The sequence below is a fragment of the Lepeophtheirus salmonis genome, chromosome 5 (genome assembly GCF_016086655.4).
Source record: "Lepeophtheirus salmonis chromosome 5, UVic_Lsal_1.4, whole genome shotgun sequence".
In the NCBI taxonomy this organism is placed as follows: Eukaryota; Metazoa; Arthropoda; class Copepoda; order Siphonostomatoida; family Caligidae; genus Lepeophtheirus; species Lepeophtheirus salmonis.
This window is the reverse complement of record NC_052135.2, coordinates 33,327,410-33,347,415: the sequence shown is the minus strand read 5'-3', so window position 1 is coordinate 33,347,415 and position 20,006 is coordinate 33,327,410. Positions and strand designations below refer to the sequence as shown.

At 28.6% G+C, this 20,006-nt stretch overlaps 1 protein-coding gene across 2 annotated transcripts in view; it reads left to right on the top strand.

Moving 5' to 3' along the window:
* LOC121117533 (nephrin) overlaps window positions 1-20,006 on the top strand; it is a 297,316-nt gene that overhangs the window by 206,645 nt on the left and 70,665 nt on the right. For both annotated transcript variants that reach the window (XR_011780196.1, XM_071888628.1), the window contains exon 3: window positions 4,253-4,432. Coding sequence is in view for 1 of the 2 variants with exons in the window: in XM_071888628.1 (XP_071744729.1) it covers window positions 4,253-4,432 (180 nt within the window). In the remaining variant the exon portion in view is untranslated. The remainder of the gene's footprint in view (window positions 1-4,252; window positions 4,433-20,006) is intronic.

Sequence of the window (20,006 nt, the reverse complement as noted above, 5' to 3'; positions counted from 1 at the left end):
TATGAATTTTGTATTTTTTATAAAAAATTAGTTTCAACTGCAATTTATTTCTTCATCGAACAATTATCATTCATTTCTATGAAAAATTATTTTTTTATTCCTTCTTACAGAGTTTTGCAAAACGCAAAAGCCTTGTCACAACAAAAGAAAAATAATATGATATGGGTGAAAGGACTTTTCGGAGTCAAATAATGTAGCAACTCAAATAAAAAGATCTTAAGCAGTAGTGCTGAAACTGTGGTGTGTGTACAACTGAAGGTACGCAATTTCCTTGATTGGTATACGGAGGCTAAACAAAAAATAGTTTTCTTTATAAATTGAAAAAACTTTAACTCATCCCAAATGGTATAGAAGGCAATATAAAAATTTTGAGAACCAATATATTCGCTTATATTTCTCAATATCTCAATCCATCCCTGAACTTTGAATTTAAAGCCCATAATTAACCGATATATAAATATGAAATGTTAGGGTCTTTATATAGATACCCTTCGTTACATCCCTTCAAATAATAATGTCAGTACTTCTTTCAGATTTTTAACCACCTCAACATTAAAATGGTTATTTGATCATTATAAAACTAAATTTGTTCTAAGTATTTCGTACATATGATACCTCTAGTCTTTATTAAATTTTCATTATTCAAGATATGCTCTATACGGAATAACACATCTTCCATCCTCCTTCCATCTCCCTTATTCATATTCATCGTTGAAGTAAAAGATAGGACAGATCTACATTTTCCCGGATTCGGATGGGTAATTTTTAGCTGTAAATATTTGAGTAAATGACAAACACCCTAACTTTCGAATCCAAATCTGAAACCAAAGTTAGTTAGTTCAAAGGCAATTTTTCCATATATGAATTTATTATTCAATAATAGTTGATAATTCTTCACACCGTAATATAAGAACTCATTGTATCCAACCTATCAATGTTTAAAAACACTGATGAGAGGAAAAAAGAAGAAACGATTATTTTTGAAGCACGGCATAGTTTCATCGAATGACCTTATTTTTTATTTTTGAACAAAAGTCCTTAAAAAAAATTTATCATATGATTTCTAATAATTTCACATCAATAATTTTTGAAAGCCCCTCCATCCCCCCATCCGGGCTCCCTTTAGACGCATGTTGTTTATTTCATTTTACAATAGAAAGTAAAAGTCCTTCAATATGCCATGGAAATAACCTCCACACCCATTACCCCAAAAAAGTTAATATTACCATATATGGAGAAATGTACTCCTGTTCACCGAACACTACCATAGAAGGTGAAGCAAAAATGCAATACCTGCAAGATATCACGGAGATTTTTCAGTCTCTGGAGTTGATAAGTATCTCAAGGAAGTCACAAAGTACTGAGAAATAGAGAAAGAAGATACACGATTAATATCTCATTGTTTTTAATCTTGTACAAGTTTGCTTTTGTGTTCACGCAAGACACATTTATAAATACAATAATCACAAAAATTTTACCCCCTCTAATAATATATTTTACATTTCTTGAAGCATTAGCTTTCTTGCCTATTATTTTTTTGTTCTTTTTAACCATTCTACATATGTAGCTATACCAAAATCCTTAATTCTTATGACTAAGCCTAAAAATAAATTCAATTTGCATAAAGGATGAAGTAATAATATTAATAAAGGGAAAAGAGGTATTAGCTTTTTGACAACTTGATAACCATAGGAACATACCTACATTCCTACTCTGTGGGGTTATTTCTTATCCGTTAGCTTATAAATATTGAGCCTCTAGTTTGTGAAGTGAAATAAAAGAAGAATTAGCTCATACCGAGTGGTTCATTAAAATCTGAGCATATTCACTTTTAAACTTCAACACGATATAATTTAGTAATTAACTAAAGAATTTTAACATAATTACATTATAAATATGTGTGTGCCTGAGCTCTCTTAATCATTAATGTAGTAGGCCTTAGTGGTAATTGTGGCATCTAGACGGTATCACAATGCATGGTACCCGCTGCAAATGTAGCCCTCTGGCATGGCGTCCCAGTACTGCGTGACAGTGGTTTTGAGGGTATTGGTGTTTGGATGACAGACACTGCAGTCTTTCCTCTCGACAAACATTTCAAAAGATTTAGTCGAGGGGTTTGGCAAGAGGTTCCAAAAAAAGTTCAAAAGACTTATTCAAGAGAGTCTCACAACGAAGGAGATGGGGTTTTCATAGCCGATTTAAAAAGTGGCCTCTCCATCCTCACAAGTCTCTTTCCACCAAATTTTTTATAGCTTTCTGAACAGTCTAGTTTGAAACCCCGAGACATCTTGCATGGGCCCTCATGGACTTGAAGGCATTCGCCTGGACTGTTTTCTGTAACTATTCCAGATCCAGTTCAGCCTTTTTGACAGAGCCCTTCTTCCTTTCTAACGTTTCGGACTAGCTGACGTTGTACACAGTCATCTTGGAGATACCCAAGTGCTTAGTGTCTGCAAATGGAATTTCATCAATCACGTACAAGTGCCAATTTCTCAATGTGTACGTAAGAGAGCTCAGATTTATTTTATTTTGTAACTAATTGTTAATATCCCGAAATATGAATGAATTTCAATCAATCAACCTTAATTAATTATTAAATTAGTAAGTGTTCAGCTTTCAATGGACCACCCGGTACTTATCCGTATACGTCTCTTACGCAGTGCTATATAAATATATAGAGCAGTAAATTAAGAGCAAATCGGTATTTCTCATTCCTTTTTTTTTATATCTTCTTAATGAGTTAATTAAATTATACTATTAATAGGATTGAAACCATTAATTAAAAGGAAATGAAAGTATAGGTATATTTTTTCTTTTAATCACACCCAAGACATAATATAGTGATTGATGTAAAAACATAGACAAAAAAATATAATTAATTTTAATATGTCGGAACAATTTTAAAAATAAATGCAACCTCGCATCTTTTAAACTTGTTGTACATCGTATACTATTTTAATTATTTATTAGAAGTTGTATTTTATGTACTATAGTCGTATATCTGCTTGTTTCGGAGTCTATAAGCCACAAACTTTTGCTAAGACATTGGAAGACGTACACACATTCTTTTTATTATGTACGTAGTTCCTATTAATATCAACTTACTTTAATGTTTTGTTGTTTGTAAAAATAACTATTCTTTTTTGTTACATTTTCTTTCTTAATTTATGTCACTGATATTGGATTGCAATAAATGACGATAATAATAAAAATAGCTAATTTCTATAAGTATTCAAAAATTGTGGGTTTTTTATATCCTTCGGATTTAAGAAAAATCCGTATATGGTCAACTTTTTATATTATGAATAGTAGTTTCCCGTATCTTGATTTTACTGTATGTATAGAAAAAAGTTAACAGGTTTTTTCTTCACAATAATTCGTGTAGGCCCCAAATAACCCGTTGGACCTAAATAAATATTTCATCATTATGGTTGGGCTAAGCCCCAAAAATTATCCGTACTGTTATAGAATTATTCAATGTTAATAGAAATAAAAGGTTAGACCATCATGTAATCGTGTTTGCTAGAATTTTCAATCTGATGTATTGCACCGACTGCTGGGCAAGACAGGCAGATTTTGACAAAAACACAAAACCACTCACAGTCTATAACGTCACTATTGCTAGAATTTCCAATTTAATGTATCGCACCGACTGCTGGGCAAGGAAAACAGATTTTGACATAACACGCAACCACTCATCTACTATGACGTCAATATTAAGAGCGTGGTGGAAGTCAAACATCAGTCGGACACGCGTTAGGATATAACATTGTATTTCTATTAGCCTTGGAATTACTTAAATAAATAGGCTTTTTTAAATTGTATACTGGCAGAGGGAGCCCACATTGCAGGGTTGAATAAAGAAGAATAAAAGCATAGAATTAAGGTAAAAGATCAGAGACAGAAGGAGAAAAAATACGGGAGATATATATAGAAAGAGAGAAGAAAGAGCAGAGATTTTACTTTGGTCAAAAACAAGCACAAAATGACCTGGATGCCCAAAAAAATATCATTGGTTTGATTATGCGTCGTTTATCTAAATTTCAGACTGATCTATTTGACCATTTTGGATTTCATAAGTGATAACACCAAATATTATTATATAATAAAATATGATAATTATTATTTGGAGCTAGGGATGTTTCTGATGTAGCATATATATTATAAGATAAATTTATAACCAGAAACTCACGGCCCACCTTTATTTTGTTGACTTTATATTTTTTTCATCTATTCACTATTATTTTTTCAGGCTATGACCGTTCAATTCCCGGTATCCCACGCTATGAAATCCTAGGAGTAGAAAACTCTGGTCAATTCAGCCTTCAAATCACCAATGTCACCTTAGTAGATGATGCGGACTTTGAGTGTCAAGTTGGACCTGCTAGCTATAACAAACCCATACGTGCTTCCTCTGTTTTATCCGTTCTTCGTAAGTCTCTCAATATTTTTTACAGATATAAATAATAAATATGCATGAATCTAGAAGTGATGTGAAAAAATATATGTAGAAGTACATACAGCTTTTCAAATAAAATAACAAACATACGTACGAAGGTTTTTACTTAAAAAGTTTTTTATCATTATACATACATACTTTTTTTATTATTATTCTTATTGGAAAAGTGGGAAAATGTCAGTTTTTATTATTTTACTCCTTGTTATTATTCAAATAATAATAAATTTCTTAAAACTCAAGTGTTTCTAATCTATTTTCTCTCATGGTACTTTCATTATTCCATAATTTTTATATTTTTTCATTCCGTTATGTTAGCAGCTAATGCAAAATTATATAAAATATGTATTTTCTAAGTACTTATCCCATTTTTTACTCTCCCTACATAATATTTTTAATATAGCTTCTTTTTTTTAAGTTTTGGAGGTTGATTTGAGTATGTTTTAATATGTACGCACATATTGTAAAGTTATGAAATGGAGTGAAATATTTAATCATCAAAATTTTCTTTTATTTAATATTTTATAAAATTATTTAGAAAAAGTTAAATATTCCTTTTATAAAAAGAAACTTATCAAGTTTAGTTGGGAAATATTTAATAAGGAGATAATTTTAAAAAAGATTAATAATAATTCTTTAGCTCTTAAAAAGACATTTGTTTCCATTAAGAGACTTTAAGAAAAGAGTGGAGATGAATATCAAACGAGGAGATCTCAATTTTCCCTTCTCTGATTGGCTTAAAATTGTTCCACTTTAGAGTATTTTCTATATATACAAAACTTAATTCATTCACCTAATTTGAAAAATATTTTAATTATATGTATGGTGATAAATTGTTCCTTTTTATCGAACAAGGTTGAGAATGTTTCAATTTCTTAAATTTAAAAAAAAATAGAGATTGATAGGGGATAATTAATTAAAAAATATATACCATGCAAATCTCAATCATTTAAGCTTAATTTTAGCTTAACAGGACATATAAGTTCGAAATAATGTTCCGTTTAATATATTTGGATTGATTATTATAAATATTGTCAGTCATTTTTTAAATTTGAAGAATTTCCTAATCATTTTTTTCTATAGCTTTTGTTATTTAATATCTTCATGGTTACTGTACAACATAAATATATTTACAAAATTAACTTATATTTTATTTATATATTTTGTATTTTGACAACATAATTTGTATTTTGATGGTAACAAATATCTAACCCTTGAGTTTTCATATGAGTGTACTAACTATATTATAGCTTGTGATGAAAATCGTGTGTATAAAGCCCTTGTTTTAAAAAAAATCTACAAGATAACCCTGATAATTTGAGGAATGTTTTGGAAGAGATCCGCTACAATTAGCTCTAACAACGGAGGAGGGGAAGAAGGAAATAAACAAGGACATTGGCAATAATTACTCCAATGTCGATCCCAATTTTACTCTTAGTCCAACAAGAACTTATAATTATAACGCTGGAACAAATCATAAGGATTACACTTCATCTTTTAAGAGATCACATGAATGTTCAAACGATTTTTAATATAATTGAATATATTTATTAAAGGATGCTCACTACACAGGAATTAAACAATAACAGCTGAAGCTTATGGGGTTTAATGGTTTTACTCATAGCTATCTCTAGTTCTACAATATGGTTTTAGAAAATGGTATGCATTTTCCTTTGTTGGTAGATCCATATTCCCCTTGCATTCTTTCTTTAATGAATTTCAAAAAAGTCTTTTATCTGCATCAGCTATGCATAGATGGATGTATTTAAGTGCACTGCTCAGGTCTTTTATTGAATATCAAAATATAAAGGGGTATAAAAAATGTGGTTTAATATTGATGTATATTTTATATGTTAGTAATCCATTCGATTTTCTTTCATACCCAACATTAAAAATATCTTATTTTTTAAATAAGAAATGTAACACAATGATATCTCCATTGAATCTCACAACCTTTTCTTTATCAAGAAAAAAAAGGTCTAAATTAGATGTAAGCCGGATCGTCGATCCGGGTACAGTATATGTAAACTGGTATAATCCCAAAAGATGTGATATCCGAATGGAATTTGAGTGCTCGAACTTTTGTGGATATTAAAAAGATTCAAAGAATATTTTTTCGGATCTAAAAAAGAAAAAGATATTATTTACATTGAACGTATTATTTATATTTATCTTGATTAATAATTGAAGCAGCATCTATATATGCAGTTGCATTGCTCACATTGTTATCTTAAATGTATCACGCAATCTTTCCTTTGGGAAAAAGAAGAAATTGTTAAATCTGTTATTACAGTTAGTAAATTTTTTCCAACTATGGAATTTTATTCTATAGGTCAAAATTTCAGAAACATATTTACGTCAATATCAAAAAAGATGTAGATGCGTCCTATCTTTAGTACAAAGATAACTGGTGGATAGCACATTTCGTCAAAATAGTAAGTAGAACTATTATGCCTCATTGCCCTATGAACCCTTCTCTATTGCCTGTATTGCTATTTGTTGCTTTTTTTGGACTATAATATCAAAAAATTGTATGTATTCCCGATACTCCACCAAAATTCGACCTTAATATTCAACGACAAACGATACTGGGAATCGGGATGTCTCCATGGGCAAAAATTGTATAGAACTACTTTTCCCGTTGCTCTAGAAAAACGTATACACTATAAGTCAACCATCTTGGAGATATCAGCAACCAAGACTTAAACTCTTGATCCCATAACTAAATAATTTAGTTTTTTATATTAGATGAACTCTTCTAGCACTTTTTTTTAATCAAGTACAATTGATTCATTTTTTTAATAATTACATCCACATATGGTAAGTAAAAAAATATCTATAATAGAAATGAAGAAAATTATAATTTCAGATATATTTTTTACTACATACAGCCTAATATTTTACAGACAAATTTCACTTGATTGTAAACTTTAAATACAATTTTTTGGGATGGGTTGAGATAACAAGAAAGTCAATTAGAGTTTAGTATGTATATATGACTTTCGGTGCTTGTCATGACGCCAGTATCATGTTTTAAATAAAATCTATCAATTTATGGATTTTTTTTTATTTAAATTGATTTTTGTCATTTACAAAGGATTAATCAGACTATTTTCCCAATAGAAATTGATGCTTATTTTGTCCTAGAGTACAAATCTAATCCAGTTTCCATTTTGATAAAAACTATTCAAGCTTGTATTTGTGTTGAAAGGTCACATATATGAGCAACTACATTTACAATATGGCGCTACTTTTCGTGTATTATACAATATGTGAGAATATTAAAAATTCTCCACATGAAACATTAATGGAAAAAGGAAAAACTGAAGAAAAATTTGCATGCTAAACTGTAGATATTCTCAAAGTAATATCTTAGAAAATGTTTTTAGTATTTTTTAAATTGATTCAAGTTATGTCTTCATAAGATGAGGGTTAAAATATGTTAATGAAATCTTATCAAACTATTAATTACATAGAAATAAAAATTATCATACATAAAATAAACTCTAAAAAGGGGAAACGGATTCAAATTTAAATATATGCGTATAAGTACAAAAAAATGTGAACATTAATTAGCAAAAACACTTATTGAAAATTTAGCAATCCTTGTTCTAACAAAAATTACATGTTTATTTTCTAAAAAGTCAGATTCAAGTGGAAACATAATGATTTGATGACTATAAAAGAAATGAGATTCATTTATATATCGTTAACTTTCTTTTTTTGGATAATTAGAAATAAAAAGTTTTATAATGAGGGACCATTTATAAAGTGTTTAAAGTTTTTTAATATGAGAAAGAAAGTTTTACTGAGTTTTTTGGGTTTCATCTGACAATTGAGCAGATTAATCCTTTATACGAATTTACTTATATATACTTTTGTCATATATTATGTATAACTTAAATCATTTCAGCTAATGAAAATCGCGTGCTTTAGTCGTTTGGATGACAAAAAATTGATTCAAGGTGTTTCATTCTTGAAAATAAGTTTATTTTTTCCAAAATTTTAATTAAATTTCTTAAGACTAATCTATTGAAAACAAATTTTAGCACTTTATGTTAAACAATATGAGGGATTTTGTAGTCTTATATGCTCAAAGATAATTCGATCCAGAGTCAAATATATATATATATGTAAATACATATGGGTATACTTTATAATGCAATAATTTTCATATTGGTACAAAAGCTTAAGTGCTTTCTTCTCCTTTTTTCCATCAAAAAATTGCAATTATATCAACATTTTTACCTTTTTTCTAAAAACAAAAGATCAAATATTCATACGAAAAGTGTTTTTATTTAGTTCATGTATTTTAAAAAATCAAAGACAAATAATTTCAACTCGGACGCACTTATACAACGCAGGATACACATTACTAAATCCATCTATTGGAAAATAATGGATTTCTCTTTACGACACCAATTATACATAATTAATTAAATGAATAATCACTCGACTTAAAGTTTTTAAGATTGATGCTTTGTCGATGTTGTGGCATATATATTATACATTCTAATAAATTATGACTTCCAAAGAGGTACCCTTGGGTTATAAAAAAATATAACCTACACACAATTATTTATTGTGATAGAATGAACAAAATGAGAAATCTCAAAATAAATTTTTACGATTCAACATCATTTTCCCCCGAGTTAAATTGATCCTGTATCTTTCCTTAAATGAAAGCATTAACTTTTGGCTGTGTTTTATAAGTTTAAAATCTGGAAATATTTATAGGATTTAATGACGCAGTAGAAGTGTGTTCATAATGACCAGGGTCGTTGCTAGCTTTCATCATTTGGAGGGGCTTTGTCCCAAAAAATTATCAACACCATAATAAAAATACTTATAAAAAATGGTATTAACACATGTATATGTCATAAAAAAATTGGGAGCGACGCCCCTGTATGTCAATATGGGATTTTAACTAATATCTAAAGTAAAATATTTGTGTTGAATTTTATGAAAACTTTGACTATAAATTGAAAAAAAGTTATTTGTATAATTCAGCAAAAAACATCATCATAGACGCCGTTATTTCACTCACACAGTGATTTAAAAATGTATTTTTTATAAACTGTCGATTTTATATCACTTTTTCCCTTTATAAGTATACTAGCGGTAGTACAAGGTATTGCCTGGAGTTATTAGGCTTCTACAAATATGCAAATGTTGCATTAATAATATAAAAGATAACTCCCCAACAAATCCTCGGTTTCGCTCTCAATTTATCATGAACACACTCACACGTAGCTTCTCACTCAACATTTGAACGTTCTCTCCTAAAGTGTAACAACAGCTAGAGAAAATTAAGTTAACATGATTTGATGAGTAAGAGAGTACTTTATCTCTTTGTTATACCTTATGAAAAGTCACATTAATTCATTTAAATTTTATATAGAGTACTGCCTTTTCTTTTTTTTTAATTTGGGTTGACCTAAACGCCTACGAGATTTAATTCATTTTATACAGCGCTTCCTGTATACTATAATCCTTTTTTACACTTTATTGGTATATGACATACATCAACGAGGCCTATATAATGTGTACTCTTTCACTTTTTTTCCAAAAATATAAGCTTTGCTTTATTAATATTTTTAAAAAGTCGACTCCTTATCAAAGGCTTTTTTGGCTCTTTTCTAAGGAAGGGTTGTGAAATGTAATAAATATTATGGTGTTGATGAAGTAGTACTAAAATCCATTTTATTCGTTGTTTTTATTCAACATTATTACATTAAATAGTAGCTTAAAACAAATTAATTATAATTTTAACATTTGGTAACATAAAAAGAATATATAAACAGTCTTTCAAGTCAATAAAACTGAGAATTATTGGATTTTTAAAAGCAGATAAGTATAAGAGAGGAATAAATCTTGTTTCTTAGATACCTATATATATACATTCTAATATACGACTAAATGATATAAGGCGAGAGAGAGAGAGAGATGTGAGAGGGAAATATAGTTTCAAATGAATAGGTACAACTATAGATATTTGTTCCTTCATCATACCTTTAATATATATTTATATATAAACTATTTCCAATAAAATTTCTAGAAAGAAAATAATGTCTTTGATGTTTATCGACAAAATAAAATATGAAATTGGACTGAAGAAGTAACAAATAATGTTATAATGTCAATACTCAAAATGAAAATAATAAAATATGTAAGTATGAACATCTACTCGTCACGTCAATATCGAAAATGTATATATTTAATTAGCTTGAATCAAACTGACTACGGACTATCTTCTTATTCTATTTAACATCACATGTTTGCACTACATACATATTTCTCTGGAAAATCCCTCATGTCATTATTTAATTGTAGTAGTCAAAAACTTATCATTTTTAATAGATTTTTTTATGTTGGTACTTATTGATAAGGTTTAAGTAAATATTATAGTATTACAATTACTCCATCTCACCTATCTTTGAAGCCCATATTCATTAAGTACATTTTCTTCTATAGGAACGATCCAGGTGTGAACTTACGCAAAATCGAGTTCAAGAAATATATATATATAAGTATATTTCTTGTTAGTGTTTATCTCTTACACAATTAAAATAGTGTTTATGAAAGTCGAACTCGACGATTTCCATAATTAATTTATAAACATTTTCAAAATTGGTTTTCCAGATAGATCAAAATTAGCGGAACATGATCGATAAAACCAATTTTTCTCTTGATTAGCTCTTACATTATTAGAACTGTAAACACTATTCATATTTTAGCTGCTTTGCTTGCATTTATGATTTTATCAAAAAAAAAATACCTAAAAAAACTGAAAAAATATGGCATGTTCACTCTTTGCAGGTCTCCATCTCTGACACGTGCTCAAACAATATTGTGTCAGATAATCACAGAACTGTGTCAAAAGTTTTGTTGGTGTGAAATTTTATATTTGTAACGCCCTCTATTGTAACTCGGTCGCACTTATACAGCGCAGGATACACATTACTAAATCCATCTATTGGAAAATAATGGATTTCTCTTTACGACACCAATTATGCATAATTAATTAAATGTATAATCACTCGACTTAAAGTTTTTAAGATTGATGCTTTGTCGATGATGTGGCATATATATTATACATTCTAATAAATTATGACTTCCAAAGAGGTACCCTTGGGTTATAAAAACTATAACCTACACACAATTATTTATTGTGATAGAATGAAGAAAATGAGAAATCTCAACATAAATTAAAAATACTTTCCGCCCAAAGACAACCACCCAGGAAATGAAAAAACCTAGTACGTAGGCATCTAAAACGGTCATCGAACTCACACACATTGATTTTAGGAGAATAATTGTGTATTTTAATACAATTCCAGCAGCATTCCCTCATGAAAATAATTGCCCCGCTAATGATGCAGTGTTAATTTTAATAATCTTAGTCATTAAAGTTTGGAAATACTGATACTAATCTGCGTTCCGGAACCGGTACGAAAGTATTGGTTTCATTACAACGCTAATTCATATCTCCATAAAAATGTTTGTAGAAACGAATATCTCCTTTTGTGAATGAATTGCATAATTAAAGTTGCTGGAGAGAAATGCTTAAGACAAATATATCAATGCAGTTACTTTAATGTACACAATGGCATGTAAATACAATGAAAGCATTTTCTCTTTCCTTTATGGTTTGCCTTAAATCAGCTTACATAGTGAGTTTATTTTCAATACACAGCACGTAAAGATGACTTATTAATTAGTAGAGTTGTAAATTCTAAGCATTTACTCTGCTTGTTATTTTTTCATATTGACAATCTTAAAGGATTTATTGTTTTCAAAAGCTGTTAACAGTATTACTTCATCATTTTTGAGGAGAGACCATCAAAGTATAAAGTGATTTGTTTTGGATTATAAAAGTTAATCCACACTGGGCTCAGAGTAGAATTGAAGATGAAGAATGGAGTAATTTCTTTCTAAATATTTCCGTAATATTTAAGGAGTGGGTTTTGCAAATATTTCCTTCTTTTTTATTTCCTTGACGCTAATTTAATAAAACGTCATGACAGCTAAGCTCTCCAACTCCAAAATATTTATCAATGTATAGTGGTTGCTTTTTGGTCTTTTTACATACCGGAAGTACCTGGAACAAATTACCAATCTATCAATAATTCTGGATTATATTTTTATTCCTCAACTTATATTCATCGTTCATTTAATTTTTCTCATTAATCCCTAATATGCATCGCAAATCGTAATTATAGATATAGAATACATAGACTCTAGGGAATATTGAAGGTAAATAAAGTAGCATAAATATAAAAATTGAATGGAGCTGACAATAATGAGGTATTCCAACCCATCATATAAATTTAAATAGTGATTTTATAATTAGCCTAAATACGCCAATACATGTTAACACATTTTTTTTGTTCAAAATTGGTTTTTTTTATAAATGATTTTTTTTTATTGGCTTTATAGAGCAGAGTCCCCGTTATACTTTTCAAGTCATTGCTTAGTTTGAATGTTATTTTTTCCATTAAGAAGCACTCTAAAATTTAAACGTGAAATTGTTTTGGATTCATTGCTTTTGAAATAACAAAAGTAGAACAAACTAAGGAACAGATTGTCCGGAAATGATGACTGCTGTCTTTTGAAGGTTGAAAAAAACTGGAAATGAAGTTTGTTTTTGTTTTTAAATAGCGCTATTTATGCGTGAAGTCCGAAGACTTTTCATCCAATGATTTATGTATGGAGTGAAAAATTAAATTGGGGATTGATCATCTTCTAGTTTTTTGTTCTTTATATTGTTTTTGCATTGACACATCACATATGATATTTAGTATCATGTATGAATATGTCTATGTAGTTTTTTACAGAAATAGTTTTTCCCATGTTTAAAGACATTCAATTACACAGAGGGAAAAATTATCTCTTTCTAAATTATTACTATACCTTTGTATAATATGAAGGTTGAATAATATAAATATAAAGATGTTTTGATTAAGATGGCCAATTTTATATACATATATATTTCATTTATTAGCTACATATTAAAAATAAATATATATAATCTTTTCAAAGGCCTTCTCTATATATTTTTTTAAATTAATATTTATATCCATAAATTTATGTGTGTTATAAATTAAAAAATATATCTTTATATACTTAATATCAATGTATTTATTAGTAATTATAACTAATAATTACAATCACTCCTCAAATAATAAGATAATACAAAAAAAAAATACCATGGAAAAGATCTCTAGATAAAGAGAGGATCTCCATACAGTTCTAAATAATACAAATATCACTAAAAACTATTAACGTGTTCATTATGTTATTATTTCAAAATCTATCTAGACACTAGTGTTGCTCGATATACCGATACTAAAGGGTCGTTCAGATAAATTGAGCATGAGGTTTATCCCGAGTATTATTTGTCTGTGGAGGCCTTGAAGAATTCTATTATCTCTACAATGATAAAGCTTCCACACGATAGACAGATTTCATTATAAATCATTGAATGGCATTAAATGTAGGCTTTAAATAATAAAAATATATGGTTCTAACACATCTAGTTTGTTCGTTATATACCTTTACAGATTTTCCAAATTCATCTGGACCACCCTGTAAGTATAATGGCACAAAAGTACTGACACAATAACATTGAAAGTGCAGTAAATTGGTGTTAGAATCAATATTTGCAGCTCCTTTATGTTTTATGTATTAGACGCAAGGTCCATTCTCCCAAAATACCATACAAGGTTATCCAAAAGTCTTAAGCCTCCAAGACTTTGTGCATAATATTTTGGCAACAGAGTGTCCTATCTGCAAATTGATTGATTGTAACGCAATCCGGGTTCAATCCTTCATCTCTACTATAAAAATAATGCAATTAAAGTTATTTTTTTAGTCTTGATGCATCATCTAAGACAAACGGTAGCAAATCTCTATCGTGCTGGTAAATCACTGCACTAAATATTTCGGATTTTGAGACATTCAATTAGTCTCAGTTCTGTAGTATATAGAATAAAGAATACTCAAGAGAGAGTGGAAATATTGATTACAACCCTAGAAATGGACACCCAAGATCAGCTACCAATACAGAAAACGTCTGGAAAGTTTAAATATCCCAAAGATATGGTGTATGCAGCGTGTGAAACATTACAATCTCGTATAAGGGGAGAAGTTGATAAAAAAAGCGTATATCTCAAAAAAGTTATAAAATATAGATTAAAGTTAAATACATTTTACCAAATTTTTAATTATTTAAGTAGTTTACTCAACGATCAACCTTCTATTTAAAAAATAAAATTTAAACAAATTTAAAACTTATGGTAGACCCTGTATATATTTTATGTACAAGTTGTAATATATTCGTTTTAAAAAGCCTTATTTAACTATAAGAGCATTTCATTGAATTACTAACTATTAATTGAAGCTATCATTTCATTTTTCAATTAAAATAACTCCTTTAATATGTCTTTACCAGTAATATAACTATAAGTATTTGTATTCTATAATCTACAATTTTATACTTATGAATTAATCTGTTTTTAAGTCAATATTTACATCATTCACGGAATATTCAATTTTTGCATTATTTTTGTCACAAATAATATAAATCCCTTATTGAATGTTAATAATCTCATTTTTGAGTTGCAACTAGTATCCGACATCCTTATATTAAAAAAAAAAACTATCGAAAGTATTAAAATTCTGTGATTTCAAACTAGTAAAAAAATTACTCGGTACTTATAAAAGTACTGCCAAAGTTGTTGTAAACTTTCCTTAATTTTGCAAGCGTATCCTGGGAAAGATTTTCATTAAGCAAAAAAGAGTAGACAACAGAGGTTATTAAAGTACCAAGGAAGTCATGTAGGCTCTTTATGGGTATGAGAAATAGAAGCGGAAATAAAGCTTCTTTCAACTTTAGATTCAAATTAACACTAGTACAATTTAAACATATAAACACAGATATATTAAAGATACAAACACAAGAAAAGGCATAATTATCAGATTGAATACAGAGTTCAATAGGGGAAAAAGTTAAAAAATTTGGTTGATCTAGTGCTGAGATATTGCAATATGAGTTCAAGATCCATTAGCATCTCTATTTTGACTTTTTTAATCAAGTGAAAGAAGGGTCATCCAATTTAAAGGACATATATTATCAGTATAATTGGTAATTATAAGGGTTTGTGTTATAAATATAGTTAATGTTATATAAAACATTATAAGGCAAAAAATTTGCTACTTATACTCAAAATAGTGTTTTGATAAAACTCTGTAATATTCATTTTAAAATTATAATTAATTGAATTTCAATGGACGCCGGCATTACTCCCTTCATAAAAGCATATCATCCATTCTTACCTCGTTCCTCCCTCTCCATAGATTTCAAAAAGCCCTTTCATCTTCTCCCCTTCCTTTGCAAGAGTCCTCGTATTAGAATAATCACCCACTTATACTTTCTTTGAATACTATTCAGCCCTTGAACATCCTCTAACCTCACCCCTTTTATAGATAACCTCATTCTTACGTAAAGATATTTAGTGTTGCCTCGCTCCTTATTTAGGAATGAACACTGCAGTCCCGTCCAGTTCAGTCTTGTTCCGGCCTAGTTCAGTCCTGCATATCAGTCCTAAAAACAAATAAAATTTGGTCCTTGATTCTTTTTTCAATAAATTATAACACTAATCCAACTCTAAGACTAGACTGGACCGAATAAATAAGGACTGAAATAACATTAGACATATTGCTAATTTAATTCATTTTTAAAATAATTCAAATTGTACAAAATCTCAATTTGCATACAACATGCAAACTGATAAAAAAATATATCCCTATGATAATAAATACAGTGATTGTATATATCACAGTTTCGTTCTTTGGGGTAAACTAGCAAGTGATTGAACTGATCTGTCTGAAATTTGGCAGGTGCATATTTAACTACGCTTTCGGTAACCTAGCTGGACAAAATTTAACCAATTTTTATTATGGATATGGATTATTAGAGATCTAATAAGTCTCCCTTTGTGGATTGGAATAACCGCTAGGAGACTAAAGACGGGTTTCTAAATATATCGAGTCTGTACACGTCTAAGTGTATGGATAGGTATAAAAATTATATCAGGAGAAGAGTTACTTTCACAAAAATATCATTTATGTATATACATACACACTTAGATGTGAACACGCCTGATAACCCGCCTTTAGTTTCCTTGAGATTATTCAAATCTACAAAGAGACACTTATGAAATTTTTAATAATAGATGTCGTAACCCGCCTTAATTATAATATATTTATAAAGTTTTTTCCTTAAAAATAAAGCTGCTTGGATGTCAACATAATTATTTTCCCGTCAATATTTGATTTAGGGTCTTTACTCTTCTCAAAGTGGGCCACAAAGTATAATTAATTAATAAAACTTTTAAAAAGCTAAACAAGTTCAAGTATTCTTCTATGATATTATGAATTCAAAATTCAATGGAATATATAAATAATATATAAGTCCATATATTTGTTCACCTATGGAAAATATTATTTTTTTTAAAAGATTGAATGAATGAAATGTATAATAATGAAAATATATTCTTCTACTTTAAAATCTTTTAAAAATTAGTTGTGTATATAATAATAACTTTTTCTAATGAGATTATCTTTTCAAAAAATGTTCAATTTCACTTGTCAAGAAACTTTTGCACATTGATGAAAAACTTGTTACACATGATTTTATATTGTTAACCTATAAAATGTTATTGTTTTACCTATAAGGTGCATAAATACATTTTTATTGAATGTTTTTTATGCATTTTGAATTAGAGATGCCCCTACATACATACAAAGTCAATAGGGAATAAACTGCCAATATTTAATATTGAACAATTTAAATTCAATATTTTAAAAGAATATTTATTGAATTTATAAGATTTTAACGAATGGTAGAGGAGGGAAAAGTATTAGGTTTTTTTTTTGTATTTATACTTGATAAATATATATGAGTTTTTGGGAAAGTTTATTTTAAGTAATGAAGAAACACAAAGTATGGAGGTGGATAAAACACAAATAAATAAAGAATGAATAAAAGGCCTTTCTTTCTAAATAATAGCAAAATAACAAAAAAAATAGTGGGGGGGAGAAACATTTTTCGTTAATGTAGCATAGATATAATTTTTCTTGCTTTTTCTAGCTCAAATGTGTAAAATATAAATTTAAAATAAAAATAACGATTAATGAGATACACTAACTTTATTTATTTATTTTTTGCTTTCTCTCAACAAGATTTTTGTACACATTTAACTAAATATCTAGAGACTAGCAATTTACTCTTACTTTGATAAACATACATAGATATACATATATGTATCCATTTGTAGAAGGACATATGTAAATGGAAAGTCATGAAAATCCTTTGAAACTTATTATCTATATTAATAAAGCAAAGATTTTGGGTCGTCTGTTGTAAAAACAGTTTTGTCGTGCACAAAATACAGTAGCCCTTGTTGTATATCATAAACATATGTTGACCTTAATAAAACAATTTAGTCGTATTAATGACCTATTATAGGCGTGTACATGTATAACCAGAGCAATTTTCTTTTAAATTTTGTTATTGGTGTCTTATGAGTATCATAATTCATCTGCGTATGTGTCAAGATTTGAATTAAATATAAATGCGGTTATGTCAATGGGAATTTTGTTTGTTTTAATAGGGAGCGCTCTTAAGACTAAAGTGATCATCAGTTCCATCTTATTAAGTTGTTTTTTCTCAAACTCTAATGGTTTTCTTTCATTCTTGAGGAGAGAACACGTCATATGAATTGATATCAGTATTATTGTAGTCAGTAGTTCTGTGTGTGTGTGCTCATGGAAAACGGAGAGTAATACTGAGGATTTTTTCGAGAATTATCTTCTATATTATTGAAAAAAAAATCTCCTATTAGCGGACCCCTTCTTACTCCACCAATGCAGAGTACTGAAGCTGAAGCTCTCAATTTTTCTTATGCCAATGCTCAATCAAAAAAGTGGGTTTTTACTATTATTTTCTTTATTAAGGGAATTATAAAAAGTTTTCACTCATTTATTATGATTTTTAAAAATTTATAGGTTTTCCAATTATATCGTTTTTGATCTGTTGTTCTTCACGATCCCCCAATTGGAACATTAGCTACAATTTGAGAAGCAATGATTTATTCAAAAGTGTTTAAGTATTTTTTGAGAATAAATTAATTATAGAGAATAAATACAAAAAAGCATGTTTTGTCCAAAATTCAACAATAAATTGTTTATTTTTATTGCAGTACTTTAAGAAATAAGGTTAATTTATAAAGTTTATCTTGTACTAAAAACATTGTAAATGACTGATAATTTGGATTTTTTGTGTATTATATTCCATTTATGAACTCATTTAATTAATGAATAAATAACCTTGAACAAAAAATACTATATGTCACAATATGAATTTAATTGCATTTTATCTTTATAATAAATTGTACATAAGTTTTAGTACAGATATCAAAACATTCAAATATGGTCACTCCAGGCCAAAACTTTAAAAAAATGGATAATTCTGTTATAAACTGGACCTAATAACTTTGTTTAAATGTTTGAATGTTTTAAATTATTAGGCTTTTTAGATTAAGAGATATGAGTGTTTCAAGGTAGCAAAATTAATTACATTTTCATTAAAATATATATATATGTAATTAATTATACAAATAGGTAAACAATGGAATTATTTTGACATATTCTTTCTTTCCCATTTATCTCACAATAATGAGTTTTCAATTGAATTGATAGGAATATGAGAAAGCCTTTGTATGTCGAATATTCTTAATGTGCGGAATACAATTAACACTTACAATTACGAACGTACTAGGATTTCTCTCTTGGGATTCCAGGTATTTTTTAGGGTTTTAGTCCTACAGGAAATTCCCACAAAAAAAATATTTACTCGGGTAATCCTGCAAGTAATTATTTCAAGATTTAAATTTCATTTAACAATACTTAATCCACCAAAAATTAGGTTCATCATCATTTATTAGTTAATTATATTGTGATGGTTAGATCAGGTTATGGAATTAAAAAAAAGCTGGACCTTTGTGATCTAAATTACAACTTGAGCCCCATTAGGGATAATGAACAGAATAAGAAAAATGAAAATAGAGAATATATTATGAATTGATCTAGCTTAAAATTTAATATGTCTTCGTCAAAGATTTTAAAAAATACATAAATTACAATGTATTTATTATTTACTAACAGGATCCTGTTATTTCCAAGGATCCCCATTTATGATAATATTCCGAGAAGTGAAAAACCCTAGTATATCCAAATAATGTTGTGTCAGTATTATTTACAAATGAAGACTGCAGACCAGCTCAGTCTTGGTCTGGTCCTGTTAGGTTCTGCATACCAGTCCTAATAAAGTTTGGTCCTTGATGACGTCATTCAACTTTTTTTTCTTTTTTATCATTTCTAGTACTGAAAGCCCATAGGGATTTACCCCAGGCCAGATAAAACCGGTCCTAAGAAAGAATTGGACTAGACCGAATCAATAGGTGCTGACACAACACTATTTAAATAC